Source organism: Malurus melanocephalus, unplaced genomic scaffold (assembly GCF_030028575.1).
Source record: "Malurus melanocephalus ecotype Western Australia unplaced genomic scaffold, MMel_1.1 scaffold_523, whole genome shotgun sequence".
NCBI lineage: Eukaryota > Metazoa > Chordata > Aves > Passeriformes > Maluridae > Malurus > Malurus melanocephalus.
Window position 1 is genome coordinate 396,201 of NW_026623755.1, and position 18,885 is coordinate 415,085.

The window sequence follows — 18,885 nt, forward strand, 5'->3', positions numbered from 1 at the left end:
GCTGCTTTTATATGCCTCGCCCTCCCATAGCATGATTCCCCGCGCATTTTTTCTGCGCGCTGTTTTCCCGGGCATCCGGGCATCTACCTCACCAGCAAGGGGGGCAGGGTGCTTGCAGAGCAGTGGGGGAAGCTGTCTCTCCTGTGACTGGCTGCCACGCAAAGCCTCCTGAGGGACAGAGCTCCCAGCAAGCACACTACTCCCGGAAGCCATCTTTTACCTCGTGGAACATATGTTGAGGCATAAATAAGAATCAGACTGGTCTCTGTCATATGGAAACTTAAAAATACAACATGGAAGAATGCAGTCATAGAAATACACTCTTAGGAACTGATAGCATAAGCTTGGAACAATGACAATCATGGGCTCCCACCAAGTCAGAGGTGCAAATGATAATAATGAAAGCTGGGGACATTAACAGTGACCATGATAGCTGAACACATGATTACCCCACTGAACATATTTGGAAAGCACCTCACAAATTGCTATGCCTAGCTGTTAATAACAAAGTAAAAGACAATACAAATGTTAAAACACCCAAAAACCTGTAAGATGTCATAAAACTGCATGCTTTGGGATCTGATATCATATTTCACGCCAAAGGTTCCTCTGTTTAGGACTATCTTACAAGCCATTACAACATTCAGTACAGCAATGTAAGATAGCAGCAGCCTCAACTCTATCCCCTCACCTCTGGTGGTGGTTTCCTCCCCAAGAACAGGCACAGCAGGTGAAATCACATGCCAGCTCCTCAACACCACAATTTCAAGCCTGTCCTAGTAGCTTAAATCCACCATGATCAACATTTGGGTTAGTTGCCCTATTTACATGGCCAGAAGCTTCCAGCAGGAAGCTAGATGGACAACTGGAGTGACATCCTAAATTACAGTAATTGGAATTATCCCTCATTGATCAAATATCTTTGTTTATCAAACACAAAGGTAAAAAAAAAGTATAAACAACTACAGAAGAGTAAATATCTGCTACAGTGGATTAGCTGATCTAGTGAAGAAAAAACAATAAATGACTAAAAGTTGAAGCTAAAATACAAAATAACTGTACAATCTGTTTCCAAAGGAAATACATAATCAATCATACTATTATCACTGACATACTTTAAAATTAATATTGTACATATGAGCCATAAATTTCTAATCTAGATACACAGACTCAGCCAGGAAACTGATGGCCAGCATTAGGCAGAGGGACAAACTATATCTACATAGAAGTCTCTTTTATTAAGACAAATCAATTGCTTCAACATGCTTCAAGAAGTATAATCCACTAGCATGAGAATATAAACAGCAGCACAAGACAAGGTGAGATGCATCTAGTAAAGAACAACAAGACTGACTGAATATTCTTGGAGTATTAGAGAAATTCCTCTATAAGCAAGCAGCTTCTGTTAATGAAGCAAAAAAACCTGGCACCTTACTACCCTCTACCATTACCTTTGTTGTAAGACTGCTTCCCAAAGATTTATGTACACTGTTCCACAGGAAATAAAAAGTACTTATGCTCACATAACCTTAATTTAATAACTTAATCATAAGAATTATCAATAAAGTAATAAATTTCCCCCTATGTTGTGTCTTTTCACACTTACTGATCAGATTATCTTCAGGTCATCACTATTTCATGCATAAAGTGGAGCAGGTGAAATATTTTTTTATATATAATACACTCAATATATTTAACACACACCCAATGACATAATGTAAATGCACTAAGACTGAGATAAGCAATACCTGCTTTTTTCCAAGCTGAAACAATTACAAGAAGAATACCTCTCAATTGCAAATATTTTCATTTTTTCTATATGAGAACATTGAAAAACAAGATGGTTTTGTTAAAGACAAGGAAGAAAAATTTTTAGACACAGACTAATTCCTTCAAGATGTGTTAACCAAGAATGTGATTTACCTTCAGTAAGTACTTTATCAAAAATAATTTTTTTAAAATAGCAATCATTCTATAAAACTATTTAGCTGGAGGCCACAAAACAGAAAGGCAACCAGCATACACAAAACAAAAGATTTTGTTTCACAGGGACACCTGTACTTAGGAAAATTGGCAATGTTTCTGCTTAGTTCAGTAAGCAAAATTCAAGCTTTCTGCAGACTGAGCACAGCTATTCTATGGAATCTGGTCTGGAATTACTCTTTTTCATAAATTGTTTAGAACAAGGGCATTTGTATTTCATAAACTCTAATTTTGGAGGTAGATAGCTCTCTGAGATGCTCATGCTTCAGTAACCCCCTACCAATACCATGATTTATTTCTTCATGATTTATTGCCTTAGCACCAATAAACAAGTCTGATAACTGTCTTTGAAGAGCCATTCACTAGACTGGTAATTTCAAATTTCTATGATCACAAATTTGATCAGAATTCATTTTATTTTGGCCATATTTACAGATTACTATTTTAACAAAGCCTTATACTGCAAAGTTAGAACACAAAAAAAAMCGATACTGATTTCTTGGATGATTTTAAATGAGGGTTCTATGGATATTTATGAGCTATGTCTAGAACARCTCTGATTCTCGTGCAGAATTTGTCCATGTTGACTTCACAAAATAAGTGTTTTTTTTAATGAATTCTATTCCTGAAAACTTTACTTTGTTGCAGACCTTGCATTGTTCTTATTTAGTCCAATACAAAAAATTGGAGGAAAAGTTAACAGATTGTGAGGCACGTATAGGGAAGCCATCTCCAGCCTTATTTGCAAATTCCTTCTATTGAAGTAAGATTTTTCAGATTTAAATAGCCTGTTCACTATTCTCCTGACTGTTTCAAACTCCTGTTTTGAAACTCCAACCCAACTATTTAGAAGTCATTCAGAAACTTAAGTTTATAATAAGCACACATTCACATCTAGTAACTGATACATTTGTTTCTTGGGGGAGGGCAGTGTTAGGGTGGAGGGGCTTTTTTCCCCTTCTAAAAGTAAACCCTACAACACTGCATAGAAACACAGACTCATCCTATTGCCTACATGTACAGCCTCAATTGCAATGCTTGTTTCACTGTTCCCACAGCAATACCATGATTTATTTCTTCATTTCAGAGCCTTTTCCTGTAGAGTCTAAACTTTAAACTGTCTCTTACTTCCCTTTAACCAGTACTTGTAAAAAAGCCTCTTTTTCTTCAGGCTACCATTGCTTCATAGATAAACATGGCTTAAATTTTTCTGATAAACGGGATGCTGGAGGGATCACAGAGCCCATCTCCCACAGCTAAACATTTAAGTGCATAACTAAAATGCTTCAGTGAGACTACCAATTACCGCAGTTATGTTACTACCACACAGAACTGCTCAACACCAAACAGAGCTATGAGATTCCAGAAGCCATTTTTAGCTCAGGTCACTAGGCCAAAATAACCTTTTCAGTTCTCTAGGAAACCAAATGTACAAAGATATGAAAACTGGCAGGAAGAGTACAGCACTTCTTGTCAAAATACTGATTTTTTTTAATTGTGTAGAGTGACTACTATTTCATATAACTGATTCTTAACTGATTGCAAACCTATAGTGATATTCTTTTAGAGACTATTTCTGAGGTGCATCTGTGTGTCTGTGCCAGATSTTACTATAAAGTGAGTTTCTGCACTGTGTTAATTACATTTAAAACCACTCCCAGGACTTAAAACCTTAATGGAAGCTTCAAGTCTTTGTTGCTATCCCAACATATTCCAGAACAAAACTAATTTAAACATCCCTTCTTCAAGATATCAAACACTGACATTTTTTAAAAAACATACAAAAAACACGCCCAAGAAAACACCAGAGAACCAAAGTTGGATTCCTTCCACAGTTTTGCCTTTGATCTGTGCCGCAATCTGAATTAAGCTATTCAAAATTCCTGCTTCTCAGTTTTTCCAATCTATACAATCAGGGATAACCTGCATCATTATGCAGCAATGAAATAACTCAGGGAATAAAGTTTGCACACTAATTTTTAATGGAAACAGAACAAGATCTATACTAGGAACAACCACAAGTAGAAATTTTTAAGTCATTATATTAATGGCTTAAAGACTTAAGCTCTTGAAGTCATTACATTAACAATCAGTATAATTACATAAAAGGCTTTCAAATTACAAGGAATGCACAAGACTACTTTCTCTATTCTTAGAAGTCCCTGATTGGTTGGCTGAATGTCAAAGTGGCACACAGCACACTTCAGCATAGCAGTAATAGCTACAATACCATGATAGAAAAATGTCTCATGGTCTACATCATGATAATTTCTGTCTTATCTCTGAATTCCCTTACAAAAATGTAAGCAAACTGAAGTCACTGGTCATTTTAAATTAGTTCATATTTTCTTTTAAATCACAACATCCACACCACTTGCATGAAAGATTTTTTTGTGGAGAGCCTGCCAGATTATTTTCATTTTTTATGGTGAATTTGAGACAGCACATGGAAAAAAAAGAGAAGTTCTAAAGATGGAGAAGAAACTTGCCAATTTTTTTAATGAAAAACAATTTAAAACTCTGCAGCTTCTTCTGTTCCTCCCAAATAAAACCTCAGAAAAATAACATATAAAACCACACACTGCCAAATAAATAAATAATAGTTTTCCATCAAATTTCAAAGTTCAGAGAGTAAATGGAAACATCCATTATAACACAGCTACAATTCAGTAAATTGGTCTTAATTTCTGCATATTTGACTATCATGTTGAAGCTGTATAGAAACTAGAAGGAACTGGTACTGATGGGTCTCAAAATAAGACAAAGTATGGAAACATTTCAGATGGATGACACAAGGATATTCTTGGTCATACATCTTCTTTCAAACACACTAGTAAGCAAGGGGAAATAAAATACCATGTCTAGTAAACCTTGCAAGTGACAGGACATGTGTGAGCAAGGAAAAAAACCAAGGCAAAACAAGGCAATCTGAGTGGCTGCTAAGTGCAACACAAGCAAGGAGTAGGCATTCAGCCAGACTGCAATTCAAACCTTGGAATGGGGATCACAGGCAAAACTTACCAAGCAGGGAAACAACGCTGTACCAAGTGGAAGGCAAAAGGGCAATTTTCTTGAACTGGGATGAACTCAAAAAGGAACAACAAAACAAGCAAACAAGCAGCCCTAGCAACACAACATAAAATGAGCATGGGAAACCTCGGGTTAAGTTGTTCCCCTTAATCAATCACAGCTGTATTTAGTAACCAGGGAATCCTTATCGTGCCCCAACTGCTGAGAAAGCTCCTTTCAGCTTTGACCAGACACCCCATTCCAGAAATCTGTGTAACTGTCTGCAGTTTTTAATTATATAACATGTGAATGACACTATGTTCTTCCTCCTTTCCCACTGAATAGACAGACAGCTTTGCTGTTAGTACACTTGCCCTGCCTTAAAAAGACTGAATTTAATGAATCCAGCTAAGCCTCACTATTCTCAAAATACAGTAATATAACAGCAGCAATGGTACAACCTGTCCATAGTTCAATTACCTCTCTTTCTCCTACTATTACATTTTTAAATTTCAAGTTAAAATTTCAAACAGTAAAAAAGTCATTTTAATAATAAAATTTTCACTTACCATGATAACAATTTCATTATCTTTAAATCTGATATAATGTTCTTACTATACATAAAATGTTGCACTTGCATTTTTGCTATCTTGCCTTACCTCTGTCAAGGTTATTCAAGGATGTATTCTGCTCCAGTTCTTTCCTTGGCTTGACCTCTGATTCAATTTTCTTTTCCTACCCCATTTCACAAAACCTCTCCACAAGTTTCAGTGATTTATCTTTGCACGCACATTTTATGAACCTTTTTTTTTCTGTTCACCGAACAACAGATTCAGCTTCTTATTCATGCTTTCCCAAATAAGTGTGGACATCTTTTTCCCCATCTTATTTATTTTTCATTTTTACTTTTTGCCTGTGTAATGTAAAGCTACAAAGGAGGTGTGTCACTGCCAATAGCACAACCAAAGATGCAGACTATAGAAGCTAAAAAACCTAACATCTGTACACACACAATAAATTGAAAGTGTCATTTGCAGTTACTTTGSTATTTAGAAACATACTATTTCAGAATATAAACTAGTATTATACGAGTATTCTATGATTCTTTACAATATAAAGAAATGGTCACATGCTATGTTTAAATACACTTCCAAGATGTACTTATTTCTTTAATTAAAAAATTATTTGCCTTAAATTCTCCACACACATATTAATGTCAGCTGCTCCAGCAATGTCACCTCCTACCAGAAGTATTTATCAGGCTACAGTAGTAGAAAAGATCTAGTTTACATAGCTAAATCCAAACCCTAGAAATTAAACTTGTTACTAATCTCATCTTTCACTGTCCTGAAAGGAAATAAAAATACTACAATTACCGCACTTCGCACCAAGGAACAGAATCACCCAGCTACAGAAAATCGACACAAAAACCTTATATATAGAGCAGCACAAGTCACTGTTAACATGGTGTTCAGTTCTTTTGTCCTCATTCTGCTTGTCATAAAGATGGAGAACTCTATTCTGATATTTAAAACCTCCAGCTACTTCCACTAATTCCTCTAACCATTCCTAGAAGAGCTACCTCACATAATCATAATGAAATTATCAGTTAGCTTTTAACTAAATTCACACAAGCTCAACTGAATATGAAACACTACATGGAGCTTCAAAGCAAGTGCAAACCTCCAGCTGCAAATTAAGCGCAAAACTAACCCCCACTTGGCTCTCTCAAGATCATCAGCTCACAAGTTTTCACTTTTTTTTTCCTTTAAGAATATTTCTCCTACAGACTAGGACAGGAGGACAAAAGACTATTATTGTTACTTCTATTTTTAAGTAGTTAGGAGGTTTACAGGCATTAGGGTGTTCTGCACCATACAAGGAAAAAAAGAATAAAAAGCTGGTCAGTAAGACATCCTTAGGGAATGACGCTGGGGAGAAAGCATTAGAATTTCATACATGAACTCCTGCCACAAAGACACATCTACACACAAATTTAGCAGAAAGTAATTATTCCTCCAGAAGTTTAAACTCCTCAGTACCCTTCCAAAGAATTGCTCTGATGTGTGTATAACACCTTGCATAACATCGCCAGCAGAGAACAGTCAGAAGTCAGGAGACATAACACGCATTTCCAGTTTTGATAGTGATTCACTTGCTGAACACAGGAATAACATTTCTGGCTCTTTCAGTTTTACACACTGGAGAACAATAAATGTACACTTTCCATAATTCTGGTCTCAACAGAACAAGTTAAAGGTCTCTCTGTTTTGAGAAGTGCCCCTTCAATTATTTGAATCATATTGATTTTAACTGTAAAGTAGCAATCTAACCAGCTTGGGAATGTCCACAAACCTAGTAAATGCTTACTTACAGTCAGCAAGAACACAGCAGGCAGAATAGTTAACAGTCAGCCTAMGGCTTGAGAAGTTACTCATCCTTCCTAGAATGGTCATTCTGATGCACAAAACATCAGTCTCTCCATCTTGGTTAATCTTGCAATCTTTGCAAGCAACAAAAATATCACTGGGTTTTCCTTCTGTGGGCAAATGGACGCTAAGCTTCCCAAGCTTAAATTCAACCGTTAATAGTTTAAAGAACTAATTTGAAACTATTACTTGTACCATACATCTGTAAATGCTATGTATCTTAAAGCCAAATAATTTTGTCCATGTTTTTCTAATTCTTTATTCACAAAATTCTAATCATCATTATTAACATAACTGGCATTTTCCCTCAGTTTTACAGGTTTCAGAGAATTATCCCAAGCCATTCCACTCATTTCCCTTCTCTGACTTCATATATTATCGTTCAATAGTCCATAAGTTTTCATTCTCTGTAACACTTCTGCCTTTAATAGTATGTCCTTTTTATCAGTTTTCTTGTTCAAACATGTATTGCATTGGTATTTGCCCCCTTTTTCTTCCAAGACATAGCTCTACTGGGCAAATACTCATTACATTTTGTCGTAGCTGATGGTGCCCCAGCCTCTTCCCCTCAAAAAAGTATTCAGTGTTTTCAAACTCTATTTATATTAACTCTGTTAAGATTCATACAGTTTCTCCTGTTTAACAGATGCCTAGACCACGATGTCTTTTTTGCTGAAGACAAAAAAGGGAAGGACTAAAAGGAGGCTCTCAAACAATATAGCAATATTTGCTTCTACCTCCCACAAGGCCTRKRSYCACAGGTGAGTRRATCWMCAAAACTGTTCGTCTGGAAGCATTTCAAAGGGAACCTGGAGTACCTTGACTATGATAACTTCTGGAGCTTTGAGTCAGTCTTTTCCATGCAAACTGGCCAAGGATGCACAAAGTGACAATATTTCTACTAAAGCATTCAGCTTTTATTCATTTACATGTACAACATGTCCAAACATGACAACTCTAAGCAAAGCAGTTTAAAAAACTGCCACCCTAAATGGGAAGTCTTCTTTGGGGGTAAAGGTTCAATCCACAGCAGAGCCTACTCCTGCTGAATTTGAGTAGACCTTCCTCCCATCCTATGATTTTTAGGCTGTCACCTCTCCTACCTCTCAGCCTTTGCACTGGTTTGGAAGCCTCTCTACAAAGCAAGCAAGTCAAAAAGAAAAAACAAACAAATACAAGGGAAAGACACACACACACACACAGTCAGTGGTAGAAAGCTATTAATATGCTCATGCCACACTCTGAAACAGTAACCAGGCAATAGTGTACTCATAATTTGTTCCATATAACAAAGACACTCTGAGCTAACTCACTTTATTTTGTGCTGAGGAGAGTCTAACAGCAACTGCAAAGTCAATGTCTGCATTTCAGCTATGGAGGCATAAATCTCCAGACAAGGCAGGTAACTTTCAAAAGCACAACTAGACTCTACAGCAAGAGAGCTAATAAGACTCTTTTCAACAGAAACCAATAGCCTTGATGTTTACAAGATCCACAAGCAAGGCCATAGTCAGGCTTCAGGAAGAGAAAAAGGGCCAAGGGATTTTAAATGGTATTCTGCCATTGAAAGTTACTATGCCCATCACTGCTTCTACAAAATCTCTTCTAGAGAGATTTCCCAAAGCACTGATTACGAGTAAAAACCAGACACTAGAATATGTTGGCACAGAGATGTCCAGACAGACCACACAATCAGGTGGAGTCAGAAATTGTTACATACATAATAATGTTATATATAGCTGGATACATAATAATGAATACAAAATCGATTTTTCTCCATTTTTTAGACTCAATAATTGTATCTCCTAAGTTTTGGCTGCAGGGTGATATTCAATTCATTTGTCATAATAAGCAAACATATTTATTCTCTCTCCCTGTGTTAATATACTTAAGATATTATCTGTGTAAAAAAAACAGTAAGTAAGATTAGAAATCTTCAAATAAACACAGGAAGGCTGTAGGAAGGGACTGACTTTTGAACATGAAAAAGAAACAGAATTCTATTTTTTTTAGCCTTACAAAGACATTATTTATTGAAATGAGTTTAGATTAAATGGTCAAAATGAAAGGCTCTCAGCCTCATCCAAAAAACCTCACAATTCAATCAAAACACTAATTAAAATGATGAATTATTCAAAGTAATTATCAGAGAGAATTCTTAAACTGAGAGAGGCATATCAAATATCTTGAAATGGCCAAATAACAATGAAGTTCTAAAAAAGAGTCCATTTGGTGATATTATATTTGATATACGAAAGTGTGCAGTAGCACAAACTACCGAGTCTGTGTGACATCCTTCCCAGTACCACCTGCACTTAAGAGTAGGTGGAATCAATTGACATCTACTGTTGTAATTAYAAGTATTCTCAGAAGTGAAGGAAGAATTACATTAATAAAGCAGGTGGAGAAAATAAGTGAAAAAAAATTAAATCAAAATCATAGAATGGTCTAGGCTGGATGGAACCTTTAAACATCATCTAGTTCAACCCCGTCTGCAAGAAGCAGCAACATCTTTGACTAGGTAAGGTTGCTCTGAGCATCCACATCATATTTAATGGGAAAAAACATGGGGGGAAACAAATATTACTGCTGTTGTTATTGGCAAAGAGGAATGAAAAGAACGTATGTCATCTGAATCAGCATCAATGCCCACAGTGACACCGGGAATTTTCAGACATCTTCAAAACAAATCCCTAGTTACACAATTATAACAGCTGAAAAGTTTATTTCAAAGATGCTGTCAGGCAAAGATGTCTTCAACACAGCATTGTCTGGCAAGCACAGTCCACTTAGAAGGACTTTCAAAAATAGCAGGTAGGAGCTACAAATTCCTTCCAAAATTTCATACTGACCAAATTAGCAATCAAATACTTCAATTTGTAACTATTTCCTAATAACCTAGCATGCAATACACAGAATTTATTTTCTTTGCCATGCCACCAGCAGCAGCAGCAGCAAGTAATCCCTCCTCATGTGCCTAACTCATCCAATAGAAACAGATGAAGCAGGTATTCACCAGAAAAGCTTCAGAGGATCTGTCTTCAGAAATACAATCAAAGCCTACAGAAAAAGGTTGAAGTATTACTGTAGGCAGCCATTGTTAGCTCTTTAGGGCCTTTTCTTCCTCTTTTATAAAGTATGCTTCCAGCATTCCCAGTGGTTTGGAGGAATATAATTGCATGCTATTACCTAAGAACTATGTGATTACTGTGCCACTGCCTTCTGCATAACCCAGCCTGTAATAAAAGTGGTAAGAATAGTATTTATTATTTTTGAAATGGTTTTTACATTGCATCCACACTGATGTGGTTTAAAATGTCTGACTAAACTCAAGACACTTAACACAGAGGTTTTATTTTTTTCTAACAGTACTGAAACACTCCCATCTGTGTGCAGACTGACTGAAAGTTCCATTTGACCAAGTCACTCAGCCCTTGAGCAGAGCTCTCAAAGACTGAGGAAGAAATCTTCTATCACATTTCCATAAACAAGATGTATTTAATGTAAAGATAAGTCACAGAAAAAAAAGCATAATAAGAAGCCCCACGAATAGAAAGTGACAAGTACAGTTCAGCCTCTGCAGTTATCACAGAATGTAACTGCATTAAGAACTAGAAAAAACAAACTATCCTATTCCAGCTGCTAAAGGCAAACAAGCCATGTCCATTTCATAAGTGCAGCAATTGCTATAAAAAAAAATCTGACTTCTAACTACGGGAAAAAAAATACATGGTCAGAGAACTTAAAGTTGAACACTTCCTTCTTCCTAGATCCACAAAAAGCATTCATATTCTTTCTAGAAAACAAGTTTGATAATATTTTATTTGAGAGTAGTTGTAGACCATCGCTTTCTGAATCAAAAAGTATTTTCAGTCTCTAATACTAATAAACACTGTCAAAATACTGACATCGTTTCAGTTTTCTAGAAATCCCTGCTCCTCAGGCCTCTAAACTCAACCCCGCTCACTACTCTTCTCCACATCAAGGAGTATCTTCATTTTTCAACGAGACTAGCAATCCCCTCCTCCCCTACCTGCTCCCTAGCCCCAAACCAGGGAAAGTCTATCCCTACCCCAAACCCCAAAGTTTCAAGGCTTCAGAGACATGTCAGCACATCAAATACTAAACTTTAAGTCACTCATTTCAAGGACATATTCCAAGTAGTACAAGAAAGGTTTCTACCATTCACATTTATAGAGAGGAAGCAGGAGAGAAAATTCCTATCAAGAGTTTGCCCCAAGAGCTTCAGAAATCTGGGCTTAAGCCAAGCATCTCTTCTGTTTATATATTTTAGTTATGTAATGTAACAAGTGAAAAGAAACATGGATTTTTTGGAAATACATCAGCACAACTCACAAGGCAGTTCCCGTCAAAAAGCTACAACAAGCTGTTACAAACAAAACCATTAAGCAACTACACAGTGTTCTTCCAAAAAGGGACAATAATATAAGGGCTGTTGCTGTTGCAAGATTAAGACATGAGTTGATCTACACCACTCCTTATATCAAACAAAAAGAATGAACACACAATTCTACATTCAACTTCATATTGAATGCTTTCCATGTAAACTCTGACAAAAGCACAATACTACTTAAAGATAAAAACTACATTTTTCCTGGAAAAATCAGCAGAACAGCAAGCATGTAACAAGCAGGTGCTACCTACACATACTACACACAGCTCTTGTATAGCACATACTTACAAAACGCACAAATACTAACATGCAATCACTACCAATCAAACAATTTTCTTCCCAGTATATAATCTCAATATATTATTTGGTTTTTCAATGATTTGGTTCAATATTAGGTCAAACTAAACAAGCTAAATTTCTGGATCTGCAAACTATTTATCCTGTATCATGGCATGTCTGCTAGACTTCAACTTGAAAAAAAGAAATGAGATAAAAAACACTTTGCTTGGGATGACAAGRTGAAAGTCATTCTTCTAACCACATGTAATTCCTGTGCCATGTCTATCACTTTCATATCTGCTACTGAGTCAACTAATGGTTAGTATGATAATTCATGCTAGCAATTCATGGTAGTTTCATTCATCAAGTTTCCTTCATACTTCTCTTTTACTGATGATATAGGTGCTCACACAATCCAATGTGAAATCCACTCAGCAACAGCCATCAAGTGACAAAGCTAAACAACAATAACACATAACTCCTACCACACATCTGAGGCATTAGCTCTGGGATAGATACAATAAGTAGTCAGCACATGTGTCTCCACATAAAGGCATAAATACTCTCATGTACAGGAGTAGCTGAGAATTTAGATTCATGTTATCACATGTTTGCATGCAGATATAGCACCTGCTGTTTTGTGGGATGAGAACAAGTGACTACATGTCTCCTGCTCTGCTGTCACAACACAACTATCTCCAGCAAGCAAATGGGGACACAAGGGCATGTGGAGACCATACACTGAAGACCTTAGCAATACGCTAATATATTCTTCTAATGCACGTTTGCACTGCTCTACCTAGTGACACGATGTAAAGAAGAGATTACGTTCCAACATCTGGGATAAACAGGGGCGCGAACATTGATATGACCCTTTGAGGTGGGTATACCCCCTCAGGTGAGAAGTAAGTGTGCTTTTTTCATGTTGGAAGAAAGTTAACACAGACTGAACACATCTCTCCCCACACTCCTGCCTGCAGGGCTGTCAGGCCTATCCCCTCTTGCAGATCTATGTAATGATGSTTCCCCCACTGTAGAATACATACAGTGCGTGAGAAGACAGAGATTTCTCTCCACAATTGCCCTGGAAGACAGCACTGCATGGAGCCGGCACTTGTGGCTACATGACTGTAAGAAAACTAGGAAGGATGTCAACCCCAGTGCTGAACAAGTGGCATTTGTGAGAGGTAGCATGCTCCCCCGGGCCTGGTGCACAGCAAACGTCTTCCTATGAACCTATGGAGTGCAAACAGGAGACATGTTCAGGGGCACATGAATATCTCACTGTGTTTACAGACGGACTTGCATCCCTCTGTGTCATGTGCGTTCACCCACGAGCAGAAAGACAGAAGCAGCAAGTATCCACCCCGGCACTGTGTGTGCATTCCTCCCGCAGCTGAATGAAAGGTGGGCTGGCTGCCACCGCAAACCTCAGCAGTCAGGGAAAAGTGGCACAGAGACGCATATTCCCCAGAGAGAGAAGAGGACAGGTGCGAGCAAGAATTCCCCACACATTCCCCCAGTGTGCCACGGGAGAGGCAGCTCTACCTCACCAAACGCAGAGCGGAGGAATGGAGGGGAGCGTGCACAGATCCAGCCATATGGAAGCAAACACCCACTTCATACACCAAGGCGGGGGGAATAAAGAAAGCACGGGTCCACGGAGAGATGGGGGTGGGCTCGGCTTCCGTGTGGGGACGGGCCCGAGGAAAGGCTAACGAAAAGGTAGGGAGTGGGTGTTCGCCTCACAAGGAGGTTGAGGGACACCAGTGTGGCCTGAGAGGGCGGGGAGGGGGTTTCGGGCGATTCAACGTTCCCCGCTGCTCGTCCGCCCCCTCCCTGAGCGCCCCCGACCGCTCGCCTGGGCTCACCTGCTCGCACCGTGTCAGAAAGGTCGTGGCTGAGGCCAGCGGCGCTGCGCGGGAACTCCTTCAGCTTCCTACCGCTCAGGTTGAGGCCCCCGGAGTGCGCCGCCTCCTCCAGCGCCCGCTCCAGACCGCGGTTTAGCGGCGCCTGAAGACCCAGCGCCCCGCTGCCGCCGCCGCCGCCCACCCCGGCCGCCGCCGCCAAAGCAGCAGAGGGAAAGGGCTGCGACTCGCCTCCCAGCGTCGCCATCTTTCCCTCGCCGCTGGCGGTACCCGAGAGGGCCGCCGGACTTGCCTCCCTCCTTTCTTCCCTCCCTTCTTCCCTCCCTTCTGCCCTCCCTTCTTCGCTCCCTCCTTCCTCCTTCTCCTCCCGCTCCCGGTGGCGGCGGCGCGGCCAGGGGGCAGAGGCGCGTGGCCTGGGCGAGGCGCGCCCACTGCGCATGCGCCACCCCTCCCGGCACCTCGCCCCGCGGCCGCGCGCGGGGCGGGGCGCTGCGGCGCCACCTAGCGGTAGCGCGTTTCTCGTGGTGCTGGGAGCGCCAGTGGGAGGGCGGGGAGGGGGTGGCTCTCCATTGTTTTCTTGCCACAGCATTCCCTTGTAAAGCCAGCTCGGGAGGCCTGCCTGCCTCCTACTTGGGCCCCTTCTGCCGACACTCAGCGGAGCGGGCCCCCAGCAGGGCTCAGGGGCTGATGGGTGGCGATGGGCGGCTGGGCGGTGTGCCGGCAGCAGCGCGTGGGGGCTTGGCTTTCCTCCTTGGGAAGTTAAAAGCTGCAGCGGCTGCTGCCACCGACCGAGGTCTTGGGGAGCATCTGCCCTGCAGAAGGGCTTTCTGTGCCGTGCTTCGCCTGCCGACACCGGTTCACAGCTGTCTGTGGCTCCTGGGCACAGCCTGCCCAAGAGAGAGCTTCGAAGGTGTTCTGTAGTGACAAACCAAGCATAGGAACCACCATCCGTTCAGTTTCCGATGGGATAGCATTTCCGAGGGGGCGAGTGTGCTGGGTTTAGTTTATTTTCCCCTCCCTCTCTGCAGCTTGTCAGAGCTGAGCCCAGGAGACAGAGATGAGCGAGACCGAGTGTTCCCACAGGGTTTACAGAGGTCAAAGATAAAACAGCACTTGTGCGTCATCACCCCTGACCTATACTTTACAGACCACCACTTTTCACTCAGTTACCCTGAGCTGTGATCGATGGTCAACATTAAACCCAAGTCTTCCTAGCTCCAGGAAGTTCAACCACTGAGTTCTACGGGGACAAGGAAGACCTAACTGCCACAAGGAAATAACCCTAAGTTTCTGAAGAACAGGAGACATCCTAGCGAGTTTAGCAGTCATAACCAGAAGCAGCACTGGGGCAAAAAAGGTCTTAAAAAAAAAGGGAGGAACGGTGTTAGAGGTGGACCTTTTCACATAAAGATATAGCACACATTAAAAACTTGTGTTTTATGATTAAGATATCAGCATTTTTCATTTCAGTTCTATATGCATTGTATCATTGCAAAAGCGGCAGCAAGCAGTACAGTGCTGTTTTTAAATAAATGCCTTACATTAAGGAAAGAGCTATAAGGTAGATGGGTAGGAAAGGGTTATTTTACTCTAAGTGCTTTTGTACTACACCTAAAATACAAGTGCTGTACTTAATCTCCAGTCCAAATTCCCCTCATACCTACTATTGTCAGTTTTTCATTTGATGCAGAGATCTTAGTTTCTGGCATGACTAATTCAGTGTACTACCAGTTCAAGAAAATTTTGGATGCACCAGAGAGCAATTCCTGACAGCATTCCTTGGAACAGTCCCTAGCCAGAGTTAGCCAACAGTTACCACTACATTTGTGGCAAGATATCACATAACTTTTGACCAAGCTTATTGGTGGATTATTACGATCGCATTACCCACAAATTTCCACTAGTCACAGAATGTTTTGGTTTTGTTAAAATGCTTAATTCTAGCTTGCATGCAATCTTTACATTGCTGCTGGAAAGCATAAAGAAACAGACAAATAGCTATCCCTTCTCAGCAATTTAAATAAAAGGGTTGATAAACAGTAAATAATAACATTATTCAATTCAAATTGAATACCCTGTGAATAAGAACTAACTGCTAAGCTCTATATTTTCTTAAATGAAATTTCTTAAACGCAAGTTTAATTAAGTACTATATTCTTACACACTTAGAGAATTCTGAAACATTGTAAGTTTTATAACTCAGTAAATGACCTTGCATGGGAGATTTCCTGTGTATTAAATTACCCAGCACTGCAGAATACTATTTGGAAATTTTTGATATAGAGCTAAACATACAGGCAGCATAGATGAAAAAGTCCTATTCCAGCATCAGCTCTTTAAAGTAAGGTACCAGGTGTGTCTTCTGGTGAGGTTTGGGAAGTTTTCTCACTAGTGGAACACCATGTGCCTCCCCCACTTCTGGTAAGACAAAATTATTTCTAATGCTGATTTTGATTAAAAAAAAAAAAGAAAAAAAAAAAAAAAAGAAAGATGTTTTTATTTTTCTCTTCACCAACCATAACACTAATTCTGGGAATTGATTCACAACTGAAGGGAGATTAGCAGCAATACCTTTCTCAGCCTCATTTGAAGGACAACTCATCCTCCTATGCAGGAGGTACACAAAGCACAGAGGAGCCACCAGATTATACTGTTAGCAGGCAGATACCATGTGCCCACCTTGGCTCCCTGTTGGACTCCCATGAAGGGCCTGTGACTGGCAGAGGCAGACAAGTCAGCACAGCCTCCCCCCTTAAGATGCGCAACATCAGAACGGCTAGGATTACGGAAAGTCTGGGATTATGCAGGCACTTGGTCCAGCAGGGGTTAAAGATGCAGGTTTTACTTTATTGCAGTGCAAGGGCGCACACCAAATGAGGGATCAAGTCTGATTTAAACTGCTTTTTGATCTGAGCAACTGAGATGCAATGCAGGCATGACTTGTGCTTATCAGATACTGGGTTGAAACTACTGGAAGTAACTATGAAGACTGTTAATATTCCCAAAACTGTGGAAAATTTAAAAAAAGGCCCTACATAGTACTGTGGCTGTACATTGCCTTCACTTTCTCTCTTCTCTGCCTGAGCACTGTGCCAGATCTAACTCTGTTCCTATAGRTACAAAAGATTAGAAACTGGAAGCACTACAGAAAATAAGAAGACCACATACACCAGCAGCAGTTTCTTTTTTATGCAGATGCACATAGAAGATGATGCTCCATTTACTGACTTTGGTCAGATCACTAAGTGGGCACATCCAGGCACAGCAGCTAAACTAAGCTGGTGGCAAGATGTCATTGCAAGCGCCCTTCCTTTCCATGCCCCACCACTTCCTGTGTGACAGTATTTGCATTTGACTCTTCAATAAGACCTAGAACAGCTTAAAAGTTAAGTCTAGGAGGAAACCAGTTGATACTCTTCAGCAAGCAGAGTGTACCAGAGGGGAGAAAAATGCAGATGGAAGTCTTTTGGGTGGTATGAGAAGGGAGGTGATTGTTCTGCCAATTCGGTCACATATAATCATTGTAACAAGAATACTCATATCAGAGATACATAGAAAGTACTACAGCTCAATAAGACATGAGCCTTAGAGTTTAAGAATTAATTTCTATGACTCCAAATCAGAAGAAAAAGGTAAATTTTAAGTCCCACGTGGCTTGTGAAGATCAGAATTGGGAGGGACTTACAATACAGGGAGTTGGTCCCTGACAAGTTAGCACGAGACCCCAGAGTACCTACTTGTCCTGTACTAAACATGGGACTTTCACAGCATGGAGCAGGAGAGCCTCACTTTATTTCAGCATAAAGACATTCATTCACCTCATCCTCCATGTGATCTAAGATAATGCTGAAGAAGGAATTGGATGAAGTAGCTCAGACACAATCAGGGTACACCAAGGCTTTCTTCATGTGAATATCACAGATATTCAAGCTATCTGGTCTGGAGATAGAACTAACACACATATTAAGTAAAATGTCAGACAGAAAGTGTGTGTCATTCAACTTGCAAGGCTACCCTAGTCTGGTGCCACACAAAACAGCAGCTACAACTCAGGACACATTACACACCCTTGGTAGCATGACCATAACAGCACCAGGACAGAGAAAATCGTTAGAGGAATCTCCAGAGAAAAAGTACCAAGACTGAAGCCTCAGGTGGCACAGAATGAAAGATGCTCCTGTCAATTAGAGCAAGACTTCTGACCCTGCTCACAGCATTCCTGGGATGAGCAGTTCATAGCAGATACACCAGAGGGATGAGTAGTCTACACAGAACAGACACACCAGGAGAATGAGAAGCCTACGCAGAGCAGACAATGTGCTGCAGCTTCCTTGCAGCAAAGCTGSTGAAAGGAGTTTGAAAGGCAAGGAAGCTATATCAGGAAATAGCTCAGAAAAATCTATCTACAGAACACTTACCTCTCAGAACACTCAGGAAAGAAAAAACGGTGAGGGGAAGAAGAGAATAATTAATTGATAGGAGACCAGTGATCAGGGGAAGCTTTTGTATAAAGCAGGAGCTCAGAAAGTAGGAAAGGAGCATAGTCACTGCTCAGAAGACAAACAAGGTTCATCCTTGCATAGATTCAAGCAAGCTCACTATATAAGGGAACAGAATTATTTAATTGCTACAGAAAAAGAGGCACTTCTTTGTTCCCATCACTGATTGTGACAAGCATTGCGAGCTCAGGAAAGAGTCGCCCTCACCGTGTCCTGAGATCTAGCAGGTGGGTAGGCTCAAAACACACACTGAGTGATGGCTGGCGGGACTCGATTGCCGCAGGATCATTCTCAAACAGCATCATGTACACTGGGCATGCTGGCCACTGTCATGGTAGTGATGCTGCTGTACAGACACTGATGCAACAGCACAGAAGCTGCAAGAGATCATTACCACAAGCTCA

General features: G+C 40.3%; 1 protein-coding gene across 6 annotated transcripts in view; it reads right to left on the reverse strand.

Moving 5' to 3' along the window:
* LRCH1 (leucine rich repeats and calponin homology domain containing 1) overlaps positions 1–14,358 on the reverse strand; it is a 121,918-nt gene extending 107,560 nt beyond the window's left edge. For 2 of the 6 annotated variants that reach the window (XR_008966342.1, XM_057381706.1), the window contains exon 1: positions 13,986–14,354. Coding sequence is in view for 3 of the 6 variants with exons in the window: in XM_057381706.1 (XP_057237689.1) it covers positions 13,986–14,229 (244 nt within the window). In the remaining 3 variants the exon portion in view is untranslated. Of the gene's footprint in view, positions 1–13,985 lie in introns of all 6 variants that reach the window. The other 4 variants (XR_008966343.1, XR_008966341.1, XM_057381705.1 and 1 more) reach the window with 4 other exon arrangements.
* Positions 14,359–18,885: the final 4,527 nt, after the last annotated feature.